Raw genomic sequence first — 16647 nt, forward strand, 5'->3', positions numbered from 1 at the left:
ACTAATTGAGTTTATGATAGTTAAAGGACTGAAGGACTTGGTACGTTTCTTCTTCCTCCTTCTCCTAGTAGTAGTTTACTGTACAGAAGAGCTCAAAATCAGGTTTAGTAATCTATAAAGGCAGAGATTTCCTTATTCATCTTGCTTTGCTTTACTTATCTTCAAAGTAACATATCTAGTTTGACAAAGTTCTCCTTATTCTAAGTGGAAAGATGCAGATACCCCTGGGGTACCTCTTAATATTGCTTACCTGTTTTAAGAATTTATGGCTTAAATGGAGTACCCATGGGAGTGAAGAATGATACAGCATATGCTTCGGGGTTTTTTCCATCCGTTATTTGTGACTACCTAGTAGATTTGTTATTTACTGACTGATTTCTTGTAGACACCATTGTAGAAGTGTGTCTCAGGAAGGGAATGGGAGCTTAAAAAAGGTCTTCTATAGATGAAATCAGAGCTTTCATCCTCAGTGAGCTGTTGAAAAGGGAGCACAGAGATCTTTGTGAGAGAAAGAGAATATTGTCTTGATGCAGCATCCCCAAGAAAATCTTCCAAACATACTTGCCAAAGTGTTAAAACAAGCTGCAGTTTTAGCTGCCAAACTATGTTCTATAATTGCTGCAAAATCTGTAGTCTAGAATGTGAATCAAATATTTTTATTTTGCAGCTTCAAGTGTTGCACTCATACAAAGAAAAAAACCTTAATTATTTCAGTAACTGGGTGAATGTATTCAACAGCATAATTATCATTATAATTTAAGCTCCCTTCAGATAACTGGGAGGCAGATTTTTTTTATCTGACTCTATCATAGGACTAGGCGAACTCCTTTGGATAAACTAAAACTAAACATCTGTTCTCTATGAAATTTAATGGACTTAAACAATCCTTGGAGATTGAAATATGATCATTGGTTACAACTAAAGAAAAATATTCTTATGGCTTTTCTGGCCTGAACAAAACCAAGAAGAATGGGAAAACATCCACCTGGGAAAGCTGACTACAAGTTTCTGACATTTATTCAGTCCCCTTTCTTTCTGCAGCTTTCTGTTAAGATAGTAATGAAACGAACTTGTCAGGAGACTCACCTTGCTAACTACAGCGTAGCAGATTTATTTTGTGTCTGGATATCTAAAAGATAAGATATATTTTCTTCGGTGTACATGGAAATACAATATTTGAGCTGCTAAACAAAAGGAAAAAGTGGCCTCAGTCTGAATAGGAGTGTGAGCCAACAGACTTGTAATTTTAAAAAACCAGACAGATGGAGCTGCAGCAACATTCTAAGATGTTGATTTTATTTTTTAAATAATCCTATCTGTAATTTAGTAATGTGTCATGTGCTCCCAAGTTAGAAAGGAGCAAGTGTGGTGCTTACCCCCAGAGCAGAGATTGTTCCAATAAAGTTAATTGGAATGATCTGGTGAATAATTTACTTACTCCTATTTACTTTCTTTTTTCTCAAAAGGAGATACAAAAAGACATGAGAATGAGTGCCCAGACACTGGCAGAGATTGTGAAAAATACTGAAACCTTCTTGAAAGAGAATGGAGAAAAGTTGTCACAAGAAGACAAGACTATTCTTGAACAGAAACTTAATGAAGCTAAGACAAAGTGTTTGCTCCTTAGCCAGAAGGCAGAAGAGTCCAAAAAAAAATTGGATAAAGCTATGACAACAGCAATTAAGCAGGAAACAGAAAAGGTTTTTAGGCAACCATTTTGTACTTTTATTCAAACTCTTTACATGTCATATGGGATTAGTCTTGCAACTTAGTGTCGTGTGGTGGGTTGACCCTGGCAGGACCGTCAACCTCCACGGCTGCAGGGCACAGCCTGCCTCACCGTGGGTCTTCACCACGGGCTGCAGGGGAATCTCTGCTCCGGCACCTGCAGCCCCTCCTGCCCCTCCTCCTGCACCGACCTGGGGGGCTGCAGGGCTGCTCCTCTCACATAGTCTCACTCCTCTCTCTGGTTGCAGTTGTGCAGGGTGTTTCCGCCCCCCTTAAATATGCTATCCAAGAGGCGCTGCCACTGTCACTGATGGGCTCAGCCTTGGCCAGCAGCGGATCCGTCTTGGAGCCGGCTGCTCTGTCGGACATGGGGGAAGCTTCTCACAGCTTCTCACAGAAGCCACCCCCATAGCCCCCTGCTACCAATACCTTGCCACGCAAAACCAGTACATATTGATGTGATGTGGAGAGATTAAAATGTTATTTCATTTGAATGACTAATAAACTGCTGATTTATTTTCTTTATGGAACAAAGAGCAATATATATATGTCAATCAGATATTTTGTTTAGCATTAATGTATTTTAAATGGTCTGTTTACATATGCTATTTTGTAGTGCCTAAAGAAGATTTCTAAACTGAAACTGTGAAATTTCAATGTAGGTTGCAGCCATAGAACAGCTGGAAGAAAGTAAAAATACAATAGAAAATCTCTTGGATTGGTTATCAAATGTGGATAAAGAAGCGGAGCACGGCTGGAAGTTTAAGCAGGTGATAGAACAGAATGGAACACACTTTGAAGAGGGAGATGTGAAGGCTTTGGAAGGAGAGGAGGATGATGTCAATGGTAATCTGCTGGAAATTCAGCAAGACATGGAAACTCAGGTGGATGGACGAGTAAAAAGCACAGAAGATAATCTGAACCAGCAGTATCAGAAAGTCAAGGTACTGTTACTGGGTTTATTCAACATTTCGGTGCTAAGCATATCAGTCCTCATTCAACATGAGTGGATTCAATCGCATCCTTTCTGTCATAGACTTTGGAACAGGCACTGGAAAGTTAGTGATGTACAGTAGTAGGAATTTCAGTATTTCAAATGTATTGTGAATTTGTCACTTTTTGCTGTTACTGTGGTTGTTTTATGTATTATGGCTCAGTTTTATGGCTTCTGTTAACTTACAGTTGAGCAACCAAGAACTTCTAGGTGAGATTTCACGGATGTGTTGATGAAAATGATTATGCTGTTAGCTGATACTATCTTGGATTTTCTTTTTTATTGAAAAAGCAACCAAGCCCAAAGAAAAATAAGATCATTTATTTTTGTGTACTTCCACTTTTTTGATGATTCTTTTCTGCACCTAATGCCTACAGGATAATTGCCCACTGTACTCACGGACGAAAAGCATTAAGGTCTGTTTTACATAGCTATTTTGCGTAGGAGTAGAAGACCTTCAAAAATGGTGATTTTTTGCAAGAATATATTTGAAAGATGGATTTTGTTTGGGATACAGTTATAGTTCTTATGACTTAACTGTTTTTTACATGAGATTGAAGCAATTTGCATACATAGTACATGTCTCAATTTTTAAAGTCAAAAGGACCTGGTTTATGACCAAGTATATTTGATAAGAATTTTGATTTTGCTAAGCGTGCTACCCTAGATGTTAAGTAACAAACAAATAATTTTTATTAGGAATAAAGTTAAAGGGATCGATAATGACTAAATTTACTATGCAGAGTTGTCTTTTAGAAGTGCAGAGGAAAATGTTTATGTGTTATATATCTCCTAGTATTTCTGATTTCCAATGATATTTGAAGACTCTCGTTTGGTCATGGCCTGTATATCTGGCTGAAATTGCCATTATGATGTCTCACAAAATTTTGAAACTGCACAGAAATACGATGACCAGGAGCCACGCTTTCACTTAAATAACTCACAAAATATTTTTTTAATTAATAATATGAAAATTAGAAAAGCTTTTTCTCATTTTGATGGACTTCGTTTCATCGTTTCTGAAGAAGCAACCAAGAACGTGCTGGTCATAATTTATCCTTTTCTTTCTTGTAGGCTCAACATGAGAAAATTATTTCACAGCAGCAGGCTATCATAATAGCGACTCAGTCTGCTCAGGCACTGCTTGAGAAACAAGGGCACTACCTTTCCCCGGAAGAAAAAGACAAGATGCAAAGGAACATGAAAGAGCTGAAGGCTCAGTATGAGACTGCTTTGGCTGAATCAGAACGGAAAATGAAATTGACTCATTCTCTAAGAGAAGAACTTGAGAAATTTGATGCAGATTATAGTGAATTTGAAACCTGGCTGCAGCAGGCAGAACAAGAACTTGACAATTTGGAGGCGGGTGCTTCTGACTTCAGTGGCATAATGGTCAAATTGAAAAGGCAAAAGAGTTTTTCAGAAGATGTTATATCTCACAAAGGTGATTTACGGTATATTACAATTTCTGGTCAAAGAGTTTTAGATGCTGCAAGATCATGTAGCAAAAGAGATGGTGTGAAGGTTGACAAAGATGGTATCGATACTTCAGCTACATATACTGAAGTGCAAAATAAACTGGATAGTGCTTCAGATCGTTTCAAATCTCTCTATACTAAGGTAAGTTTTATTATACTGAATAGGAAAGACTGCTGTGATTGATTTGGCAGTTTGTATAAAAAGGAGTTAGCTCATGAAACAAATACTGTGGGAAGTTGCAATTTTTTTGTTTCTTAAAGTTAGGTAACAAGATGATTTTTTCAGATCTGCTTTATTCAAGTGCTGGACTATTTAAGGTCTGAATGGATGAAGTTTTCTACCTTGTGTTATAAGGAAGAAAATAAGACCAGATTTCTTGACTGTTCTTTCAGCCTTAAAGAAACTCTTTGAGTGTATGATAGTACAGGATGTCCGAGTAACATTTTGGGGTGGAAAGAAATAGTACTTTTAGATGGATAACATTTCTTTATGTTCCTTGCGATATTTCCCACAACTGCTTATTTACTTGGCTTCTTGCTAATGAGTATAGCAAGAGAGAGACTATGCCAAGATTAACATTTAAAATTTCATTTTGATTTATATCCTGAAATAGTTTGTACCAAGAAGGCTTTGTTGTCAGCACTAGGCATGCAAGAAGGTAGTGATTTGAGGATAGTAATTATTTTCCACTTCTCTGCCAAATAAAGATTTTATGCTTAACAATCTGAGATTAGTCTCTTAACTAATAGGAAGCTAGCAGTGCAAAATCCTCCAGCAACCGTAGAGAGGGAAGATAATCCAGCTGTCTGTGCCAGGTTCATGTATGGTATCTGTCTGGTAGAACTAGACAGACTTCACCAGCTGGTCTCACATGCCAGTTATCCAGCTGTTTTCAAAAAAACAACAAAGTGTTGTTCAATACCAATAATATTCTGGAACTGTAAACTTTTAAGATAATTATTAACTGAAACATTTAAGAGACAGTTGCTGTCAGTATCCTTTGACTGTGCCGTTTCATGATTTTCTAAGTTTGTAGGTTCAGACTCCATGATACAGGTTCACTATAGACTGTTGTTCTGCAGCAGTTGCCTTCTTTGGGAATTATCACTTCTTTAACATTTGCTTGCTCAGAAATGTAAATTCTGTAAAGACATGGATTTGATCACTTGATTACTAAAACAGTGTAAACCCTGTTCTCAAACAGTTTGTGAAGAAGGTTCTCCATTTACAGCAGCTCATTTTAATTTTCCCACTTAATTTATGTGAACAGTGAAGCTAGAAGCTTGTATTAACACATTAGATTTCCTCCAATTTATTTATTGGATTAGTTTGAGTGTGAATGTAAAGATTTCATGGCTAAATTTTCAGAGAGAATATTTTTATGCACATAAAAATTCTGTGCCAGCAGCTTGATTTATGGTCACGTATTTGTCAACTTGCCAGATCCTATACTTTGCATATATACATTTAGCACAGATGTAATAGACATGCTTTAAATATTTGACCATAAATATGCAGAGCAAGGTAGACTTCTTGCTAAATTGAGTCTTGAAGGACAGACCAACTTCAAAAAAGTGAGATCTTCCACAATTTGTAAGCGAGATCTTGCAATTGTAAATGGGTTTGTAGTAACTTTTTTGCCTTATTATAATAGCTTCTTGCTTTTAGTAAATATTTGTATTGCTTTTATTTTTTTTATATATGTATATATATAATTTGCACACACACATACGAGTTTATAGGCTTATATGTTGAAGGAATCTTAAAAGTCAGTTCTTAACCGGTTATGTAAATGAGTGCATTCTATGTTTGCCCACCAGAGGGAGACCAAGTACCATCTGTAAATATTAAAATACAGTGTATGGAAGGTTTCGAATATAAATATTTAAAGTAATGTTTATAAATATTATTACGTGATACAATCAGATTTTGCTTGTGAAACCACCTCCAAAATGTCTGAAAGAGCTCCACTGACCTTTTCACGTAATGATCCACTGTAAACGTTTTGGGGCATGCTAACATACTGGACTAATGGGATCTTGGTCAGATGACCTTCCTGAGTGACCAAAGCAAAGCTTATGTGCAATACTGAGCCATTTCACTTTGGAGTCGCCATGCCGATAAGGTGTTCATGAAAGCAATACTCTGCTGTCTGTATTTTAATGAACATACACCTATTTTCTGATTTTTTGGAAAATTTCTAGCTTTCACTGGCTACATTTTTGGTGTCAAGAGTTCTGATAATGGATCTTTATGCTGCTGGATCAAAAAGTATTCCTAAAGCTTTTCCTACTCTAGTACAATGGGTTAGATTCTAGTTTCTCACCTGCGTCACTGAATTGATCTTAGGATTTGATCTGAGGAGCACAGAGTGAGAAGACCTGTGTAGCCTGTGCAGCTGTCATGCCTTAGTTCAGAAATCAGTTCAGTGGTGGAATGATGACGGGAAGAAATCATGCAGTATTTCAGCAAGGAAAGTATGACCTTGAGATTATTTGAAATGCAACACACAGTTTAATGCCTGGGTGTTTGCGTGTTTGTTTTCTGCTCTTTTAGTGTAGTGTCCTTGGAAATAACCTGAAAGACCTGGTGGATAAATACCAGCATTATGAAGATGCCTCATCTGGACTTTTGTCAGGTCTCCAGGCTTCTGAAGTAGCTGTGAACAAGCAACTATCAGAGCCAATTGCAGCAGATCCCAAAAATCTCCAAAGACAACTAGAAGAAACCAAGGTGAAAAGCTTTAAAATGCAGAAGTTCTTTTGTCCTATAAGGTTTTTGTCCTTAAGGTTTTGTCTGAAAAACAGGATAATCTAATATAATCCAAATAGCAGCAGGTCAAATTCTTGCCTTGCACATAGGCATGCAACTTTTAACAGTTCTGAAATTCAGCTATCCAGAGTGTTACCTGAAAAGCACTAGGGTGAAAAAAAAAAAAATGAACAAGATGCCATTAGCAGTGGTGAAAGCAAGACGTGTTTCATATCACTTAGTAAATGATAAGGTAAAATCTGGAAAGTTTTTGAACTAAGAAAGGATGCAGTGATTTCAGTTTGCTTATCAGAGCAGGACTTCAGACAGAGTTCCCGATAGGGAAGACCATTTGATGTTTGTTGTCTGTGACTTGCTTTTTTCTTTCACATTTTTGTTTTATTACATTATGAAAGGGAACATACTGGATAAACAATGTGATGTGACTAGTCTGTTTGCCTGCCTCAGTTGTATCCAGTACTATATGCCCCGCAGAGAGTGAATATAACATCATTTGCACTGCACAGAAAAAAAATATTTTATTTTTCTTCTCCTCATCCCTGCACCACCCCACCCCCAACATGGGGTAACTCACAACTGTGTGTAAATCCTAGTAGAGGCAAGACAACGTTAGTGATGGAGCTTGTAAAGGTAAAACTCCAATTAGTTGCGTAAAGTATAGGTTTACAGAAGGCTTTAGGAACCCAAGTACAAGGTGAGTTATATAAAGTTTCATACAGTCTCTCATCTTTGAACTGACTCATATTTTCATAAAAACATTCAATCATCTATAGTATAATTAAAATGCAGCATTATTTATTTTTCAGTGAGCAAACGTATTGGTCAGGCATTTCCTCACTGTTTTGTCTGTGCTATGTGGAGTATCAGTGCAGGTCTGATCTGTTTACTATTGACAAATGGTAGTCAATGGCTCGTGGAGATTACATGCTTTAACCATTTCCCGTAGTAGTTACCTTTACCACATGGTATCTTTCAAATCTGCCATTGGAATTGCCCAATATTTTGGTGCATGACACATTAGAGGAGGCAAATCACAGCAATGTTTTAAGACAACAAAATTGAAAGTGTAAATTTTGAACTCCTAACAGTGGAACAATTCAGGTACATTTGTGCTTCCAAGCACTAGAAAAATAGGAATAACACTATTTAGAATTTTAGGCTTCATTTAAAATTTTTGTTCCTTATGCCAAAACAAATTATATCCTGTATAATGCCAATTTTCATGCAAGTAATACAAAAGGAGTGAGTACTGGGGTTCTATTATGAAATGCCTACATGGATTACATGCCACACAAAAGAGCACTCAATGAATATGAGCTGGGAAGAAGGGCGAGGGTACAACATGTCAAAAGATTCAAAGGAAGAGAAAAAACAGGAGGCTGAAGAGAGAAAGCCAATTAACGAAAGCAAAACAAAGCGTATTTTTTAAGAAGTCAGGTGTTGCAAGTTAAAGCTGTCCTTTGTAGGCAACACATGCAGCTGATAATCCAGCTACACACAGACCTTGGCAGCATGGTGGGGTCTAATCTTTTTATGGGGATTAACTGTTCTTCAGAATATTCTTCAGTGCCTCTGGCATCAGCTTGCTTGCTTTTTGTCAGCATACAAGGTTCTCTGGTACATCTTTTTTTCTTGTCTTTCATTTCTCTCTTTTCTCTCTTTCTCTCTTTCCCTTTCCCTTTCTCTCTTTCTCTTTCTCTCTTTCTCTCTTTCTCTCTTTCTCTCTTTCTCTCTTTCTCTCTTTCTCTCTTTCTCTCTTTCTCTCTTTCTCTCTTTCTCTCTTTCTCTCTTTCTCTCTTCTCTTTTTCTCTTTCTCTTTCTCTTTCTCTCTTTCTCTTTCTCTTTCTCTTTCTTTCTCTCTCTTTCTCTTTCTCTCTTTCTCTTTCTCTTTCTCTCTTTCTCTTTCTCTCTCTCTTTCTCTTTCTCTCTTTTCTTCTCAAGTGAGTCAGCAGGACATGCTATGTTCTGACGTACTGTTGTGCTCTGGACACCAGTACTGAATGCACTGACTTGACTCCTTTGTCCTGGCAGGATTACCTTTGGAGTCATATGTTTATTGAGTTAGTGTGTATCAAAAAATAAATGAGAAGTCCTTCATTCTGGACTTGTATAAAGTTCAAGTGAATCAAAACAAAGATACATCATCTACACTAGCACAGATGCCTGAAATAATTTAAAGACTATTGACCCTTGAGTCCTTTTAGCCACTGGAGAGTGAAAGTCACTTTCAGAAGTTGATTTAGCTTTCTTGTCTTTCTCTGTTGGCTCTGGAGTGAGTCATGGCTGGGCTAGTCTCTAAACCTGTGTCGCTTGGTTAAATGGACAAACCTAGGCAAAATTCAGTGACACTGGCTTCAGGAGGCTCCTGAACTGTGAAGGTGATCATCTTTTTTCAAGTTACTCCTGTTTACACTGCCGTATCAGCCTGATCCTTTGTCGTACAACTGATGGTGAATGTGTAACTACTGCTGATGACTGTATGTTTTTCCCCCTGAATTGTTCTCTGATGCCAAGTTGAAAAATATGTTTATTTTTCTTTCGGGTAGTATATGAGTCTGTATAAACAGTCTTTAAAAACAATAAATCAAAAGACACATTTTGAAGTTACATGCAAGAAATCAGTTGAGTCAGAGAAGTATTGTAAAATAGGAGATAAAAGAGATGGTGAACAAACTAAAACAAGGGCCAGAAGGTCAACAGCAGTCATCACCACTGGTGAAGACTTTTCTTAAGGGGAGGTCACAAATTGAGTTAGTTTATTACCACCACTAAGTTTAGGTTATATGGCATATCTCAAGCCTTGCTTGTGTAACTGTTAACTGTATTAAAAGGCATAACTGATAATTGTGGAATGTTACAGGTTCTTCAGGGACAAGTGTCTAACCACCAAATTGCTGTAGAAAAACTGAAAAAAGCTGCTGAAGTGTTACTGGATACAAGGGGAGAGTTGACACCAGACAAAGATGAGATTCAGAAAACACTGGGTAAATGTTTACTTTTCTTAATAGAACTTTGTATCACTTGTGCCTGCATGCAGGTGGTGGAGGAGACGAAAGAGTTTCCACATTCTTGCATAGCTGTTGAAGTCCATGTTTTGTTGAGTCATAAGCTGTTACAACACAGTAATTTCATTGTTGGTCTGTCTCCTACATTGATAATATATAATTTTCAATTAAAAGCTATAATTTTATTTTTTACTTACCTCCCCCCACTCCCCAAATATTACAGATGGTCATGCCAAAGAGGTAGTGATTTGCTGAGGATCCTAAGTTCTCCAGTGGGAAGGAACATGTTCAGGTTAAGGAACATGGCTCTAATTCTGTTTCCAAGCAATCATTTGAAGTTTGCTTAGCCAAGGAGAGTAATTTACTTCTGATGTCCAGAAACTGTCTATGATGTGGTTGATCTTGGCTGGCTGCCAGATGCCCACCCAGCTGCTCTCTCACTCCCCTTGCCCAACAGAATGTGGAAAATTAAGATGGAAAAGCGCATGGTTCAAGATAAAGGCAGGGAGATCACTTACCAATTACTGTCATGGCAAAACAGACAACAAATTTCATTTATTGCCAAATAAAACAGGTTTTAGTAGTGAGAAACAAAACCAAATTAAAACAACACCTTCATCCCACCCCACTCTTTTTTCCAGGCTCACCATCAGTCTTTTCTTCCTAACTACTCACACCTCCTCCCTGCCAAACAGTGCAGGGTGGATGGGGAATGGGTGATTCTGGTCAGTCCATAACAGCTCCTTTCTAACACTGATTCCTTCTCACACCTTTCCCCTGCTTCAGCATGGTCCTCTCCACAGGCTGAAATCTTTCAGGATAATCTTGCTCTAGTGTGGGCTCTCTATGTGCTGCAGTTGCTTGAAGAAGTAAAGAAGCATCCACCTCCTCCAGCGTGAGGTCCGACATGTGCTGCAGCGTGGTTATCTGCTCCAGCACAATCCTTCACAGGCTTTAGGGGAGCCTGGAGCACCTCTTCCCCCTCCTTCTTGCCTGACCTTGACGTCTGCAGGGCTATTTTGCACACTTTATTTTCCGTCACTTCTCAGTCCCAGGCAGCATTTTCCCCTTTCTTAAATACATTTTCCCAGATGTGCCACCAGCTTAGCTGTAGAGCCCAGCTGTGCCTTGTGGTGGGTCAGTAGGAGCTGGCTGGAACTATCTGTGTCTTCCATGGGGCAGCCCTTCGCCTCTTCTCACAGAGGCCAAAAACCTTACCACCTACACCCAATACTCTTTCCTATCAGTTGTGAGAAGTAGCACAGCATCACATTCACCGCTGTCTGAAGTTTGAAGACTCTATGTGTGTCACACAACTATCTCTTCCTGGAATCGTGTAAGTAACTTGCAGAGCAACAAAATGAAACAAGTGTGGGCTTGCCTTTTTAGAACTGGTGATGAAACTCCATAGGAGGTACATGAAACTTGTAACTTTCAGTGGCTTATCATGGAAGTATTGAAGGTCTAATGAAGAACCATCTGGAAGAACCTTTCAGCTCTAACAATAACTTGAGACAAAATTGTAGAAGAGCCGTCTTAACACTCTGCTGTTTTATTTCTTGGGTACAGTCAACAGGTGTCATAAGCTAGACCTGCATGGAAACCAGCTTCTAAAAGCTGGGGGGTACACCTGCAAGCTACTTGCTCGTTTCCCTTGTCCTATGGGGTTCTTGGCATTATTTGGAGGTTTTGATCTTTGCTTGTGTATTTTTACTGAATACAGCTGATGGTTTTGCTTCATTCTGATAGAGGCAGGTTTTGACTCGCGCTTACCTGGTGAGAACTGGTAAAATGAGTTAAAAGCTTAGTTTGGCTAAAGGAAAAAAATGGAATGTATTTTCTCTTTATCAGATGATATTGTGGAGAGGTATGACAATTTATCCAAGTCTGTGAATGAAAGGAATGAGAAGCTCCAAATAACTCTGACACGATCCCTAAGCGTGCAGGATGGTCTGGATGAAATGCTGGATTGGATGGAAGGAGTTGAAAAGAGCCTTGAAGAGCAGGATCAAGTGCCTTTAAATTCTGCTGCTATTCAGGATATTATTAGTAAAAGCATTGTAAGTAGCATTCTCTGAAAGAAGAAACATTTGTTTCGTAATCTGAGTTTCAAGAAAGAATTACAATCTTAGTTTGACACCTTTAATGCATTCAAAATACTTTAAAAAGAGGACTGTTGCATGAAGTGAAACTGCATGTATGGATTTTTGTAGCTGAAATAGATAGACCTACACTGATTGTCTAGCTGTACTGATTTGTCACTTCATATGGTGGACTAGTTTCACTTCTTAAAATTTAACTATAAGCAACACAAAGTAGTTCTTGCTTGTTTCAGATGCTAGAACAAGACATTGCGGGTCGCCAAAGCAGTATAAACACTATGAATGAAAAAGTGAAGAAGTTCACAGAAAAAACGGATCCATCCACTGCATCCTCACTGCAAGCGAAAATGAGTGAACTTGCAGGACGGTTTTCTGAAGCAAGTAACAAGCATAAAGAGAAGCTTATGAAAATGGAGGAGTTGAAGACTAAAGTGGAGTTATTTGAAGGTCTGTCAGAAAAACTTCAGTCATTTCTAGATGAGAAAAACCAGGCTCTCAGTGAGACGGAGGCACCGAGGAAGGATGTTAGTGAAGTGTCTCAATATATTCAGGTACTGTAAGCATTCCATTTAAATATATATTGTGTATTTCTAGTATAACTCATTTAAGTGATTAAACAATAACTAAGGCATGCTTGTTTCCCAACTTTGCTTGGTTAACTGAAATAAAGAATTTTATTTTGAACAAGTGATTGTAAAATCTAACATGAAGTATGTAATCCTATTTTGCAGGAAGCTAGTGTAGAATTGGCACAACATAAGAAGGATCTGGAAGTTTTGCAGCAGCTTCTTGAAGAACTTTCATTCCATGCTCTTCCTGGAGATAAAGCATTGGTATTAGAAAAAGTAAATGCTTTGTCAAAGAAATTCAGAGAAATAGAGGAGACTGTAAAGGAAAAGTAAGTGTTTCTGCTTTGGATCTGCAAAGTGTTAGTATGACTGCTGTCCTCTTGCATGCGGTCTCAAGAGATTGCATTTAACTACAGAGTAAGATAGGGTATTTTTATTCACAAAAAGGTTCTATTTGGAAGTACCTCTGTAGTTTGTTTGGTTCAAAAGCTCTAATGTGGGCTCTAAAGGCAAGTAACTTTTCAAATTTTGTGATACTCACAGGAGTCCTGTCAGTTCTAAGAAAACCCTACTTCTCCCCTTCTCTGACAGAATATAAATTGCTGCTTGTGCAGATTGCTTTAGAGTACTATTTGGCATCAGGCTGCAAATGAAAACTGGAGAAATTATTAGAGCTTCCATATAAGTTACCTGTACAGCAATGTTAGATTTTCCACATTCTGCTCATATCCATAAAATCAGCTTTTGTGGCTCTTTGAATTTAGGAATAGCAGTATCAGATTGGTAATATCTGTTGGTTTAATGATCAGAAGGAATACTGTAATTCCTTTGTCTTTAATTGTCTAGAGAAGAGGATGTATCATCTTGTCAGAAACAAATGGATACGTTTGAGCTCCTTGCAGAATCATTAAAGAAATGGATAAAAGAGACGACAGAAAGAATTCCAGCAGCACAAGCATCTCTGAATACCGAGGAGTTAAAGAAACCTTTGGAAGATACGTTGGTAAGACGTTGTGGAAGAGACGTGAAATATGGCTGAAGGAAATAGGGCATCTATTAGTAACAAGTACAGACTTCAGGTGTAAGCAGTCACAGTAGTAGTGGCTAGGGAGCTTGCAGTCTGCATTTACATTCCCATTTCCTTTGCTTGTTCAGATGTACTGCAGAGGATTCCCAAGCAGCAAGGTTGTTCCTTTCTCTACACTAAATCTTGTAAATCTGAAGTAATTTTCGTTATGAACAAATGACTATCTTTCTTCATCAGAATTTAAAAGATGAGTGGACGTTAAAAGCACCCGAACTGCAGAAAATGAATAGCAGAGGAACATTGCTGTGTAATCTAATTACTGCTGTGACTTCTCCTGCCAAACTGAGAGCAGTTGCAAAGTCAGGTATGCATTTGTATAATCAGGTAAGCCTAACAGTTCAGGAATTTTTAAAACCTTTAAGACAAAAATTAAGATCTTCCACCCTTGGATTACCTTTCTGAATATTATGGCTTGTGAGAAGTCAGTTAGCCATGTCTGTTCTGACGATTGTTTGCTGTGACTCTCATTTAAATTCTCTAACTGCCGTAGTAATTCAATACGCATTCTGATTGCTTTACACTGCCAAAATATCGTGAAAGTGCTTTGATGTAAATGATTAACAGGGTCCTAAAGCTGTTACTTAAGTATGTAATTCCCAGATAATGAACAAAATGAACAGTATCACATTTGCCTTCACCTCACCCCAGAAAGCTTCTGATAATGAGAAAATTGACTTACTCTGATCGGTGTTCAGTGCTTCACACATCCACCAAGTCCACAAGTAGGAAAAATACAAGCCCTGCTTTTGCAAACACTGAGGTACCCGCACGCCTTTGCTGCCACGCACACGCTGTGTGACACCAAGCAAACCCATAAGGGTTTGCAGAGTCATGGAGTTTTTGTTAGAAGCGTGATGAGGACATCGTTTCTCTAAAAAGCGAACTAGGCAAACCTACTCATCCCAACATGATAGCATAATTAATGCTAGCCAATATTTTAGTTGAAACAACAGCACAGAAGGGAATCAACTCCGTATCCCAGCATGACTTTCCTGGGCCAAAATGTATTTCCAGTCTGAAGCTTCAGCTAAATCCTTTTTACCAGTAATCTGATTTTAAAGACAGCAAATCTATTTCCATGATTTTCTGTACTGTAGTGTTCAAATGTTGATTTGTTTTATAGAAACCAGTAATTCTGCTAAAGATCATTCAAGCCATAGCTGAAGGCATGTGGTACCTAGGGTGTTTTAATGGCCATAAGCACATTTGCAATCAGTTCTTGAACTGACTAGGTCTGGAAATAAATTCAAGTGTGTTGGCTTTCACTGGTCATCTGCAAAGGACTGGGAGGATGGGGACTGCCGAAGGATACCTGTTTGGCAAGAATAGAACACTTTCTTTTTCACATCTTGTTGTAGTAGCTGCCTCTGGTTTCATTCTTGCACCAATTTTAAATAAAAATATTTCAAAGAACGTTTCGGAACCTTATATAGGATATTTGGGCTCCTTCTTCTGCCCCTTTCTCTACTCTTATGCATCGAGATAGAAAAATAGTTAAATAATGAGCATGTAAGAGCAACTCTAGTCCTCCAGACTAGAGTATTTGCTCTCCTAGACAAGAGCTGTACTGTGTATCACTTAATCACAGTTATAAATTCCAGAGTCCAGCTAATAGAGCATGAAGATTTACAAGGGTCTGACTGGGGCCTGTGACTTCTCTTATCTGGTTTGTTTTCTCTTGCCATCCTCCAGCTGCCATTAATGTGGTGCTCACTGTCCAGCTGGTACTGCGGGGTAGGATGCATAGCCATTTCCAAGGCAACCATTAATCCTTCTCGGTTAACTGCTCATCTGGGAATACATATGTGCGGGAGAGTGGGAAGTAATTCTCCTTGCAGTTCTCTGTGGCTTGACCACGTGTCCCAGCTCTGTGGTCTGACGGTGTTTTACAAATCCCACGTAGCCCTGGTTTCGGAGGCTTGGAAGTGATGTTTAATTAATAGGGCTGTCTGGGCGAGTGGCTGTCTCCGAGTGACAGTAAGGACTTTGGCTGTAACAGTAAGGACTCCACATTGCAATCCCTGTCACGGAGCATGTGCTCAAGTCTTGTTCATGACAAGATAAGGAGGGGTTTGTCCAGTTGGTATCAAGAGCTTTTTGTGCAGAGGTACAGTGCTGCTAAATGAAAGAATTGTTTAGGTTGGAAAAGACCTTTAATCATCGAGTCCAACCGTTAACCTAACACTGCCAAATCTATCGCTAAAACATGTCCCTAAGCACCTGCATGTCTTAAATACCTCCAGGGATTCAACCACTTCCCTGGTGGGTAAAGATGTCCCGTGTAAGCAGTGCCTTTGGTTGCGCTGTCTGCAGTGACCGCTCTGGACTTCTTTGCTGTTTTATGTTTAGTGCCCCCCTCAGAGTGGCAGCATTTGCCAGCTAGCGCTCTCCCACGAGACATGGCTGGGTAAAGCCGTGTTCTTAGTAGGCACTGGGGAACAGGTTTCTTTTGGGGAGAGGAAGGAAGTGATGTTAGCCATATGGATGCGAGCAGGTCTCACAGCTAGGGCATAGACCTTTATCCATTATAGTCATTTATTTAGCATAGTATCGTGGGCAGTAGGACTGCTTATACATCGTGCATGTGTGCATACTTGTATGTGCATCCGTGTGTACACCCAGCCGCTGTGCATATGCTGTGGATATGTGGTACCACTTGTGGTACTAGCTGTCTGGAGCAGTTTAAACATAAAACAAGCTTAAAATATTCCAAGTTTAAATAAAATATGTGCTATTACAAGATTAGCATTCAGATTTTTCTTTAATGTTAAGATGCTATGTATATATATAATAATATATATATACATATATATATATATAATATATATAATGATAAGAGCTATGTATCATGCTGTTTTGAAGAGGAAATGCAGTGCTGGGTTTTTGGTGGGAAGAGGCCCAGATAAGCATG

General features: G+C 38.7%; 1 protein-coding gene across 17 annotated transcripts in view; it reads left to right on the forward strand.

Moving 5' to 3' along the window:
• The window catches only part of DST (dystonin), a gene marked incomplete at its 5' end in the record, with an annotated part of 302226 nt that overhangs the window by 199584 nt on the left and 85995 nt on the right, over positions 1-16647 (forward strand). For all 17 annotated transcript variants that reach the window (XM_080389883.1, XM_080389876.1, XM_080389888.1 and 14 more), the window contains 10 exons: positions 1467-1700; positions 2391-2672; positions 3797-4342; positions 6758-6934; positions 9834-9957; positions 11830-12038; positions 12314-12631; positions 12812-12978; positions 13496-13652; positions 13914-14040. In XM_080389883.1, coding sequence (XP_080246009.1) covers positions 1467-1700; positions 2391-2672; positions 3797-4342; positions 6758-6934; positions 9834-9957; positions 11830-12038; positions 12314-12631; positions 12812-12978; positions 13496-13652; positions 13914-14040 — 2341 coding nt within the window. The remainder of the gene's footprint in view (positions 1-1466; positions 1701-2390; positions 2673-3796; positions 4343-6757; positions 6935-9833; positions 9958-11829; positions 12039-12313; positions 12632-12811; positions 12979-13495; positions 13653-13913; positions 14041-16647) is intronic.

This window comes from Falco punctatus, assembly GCF_963210335.1.
Source record: "Falco punctatus genome assembly, chromosome: 5".
NCBI lineage: Eukaryota > Metazoa > Chordata > Aves > Falconiformes > Falconidae > Falco > Falco punctatus.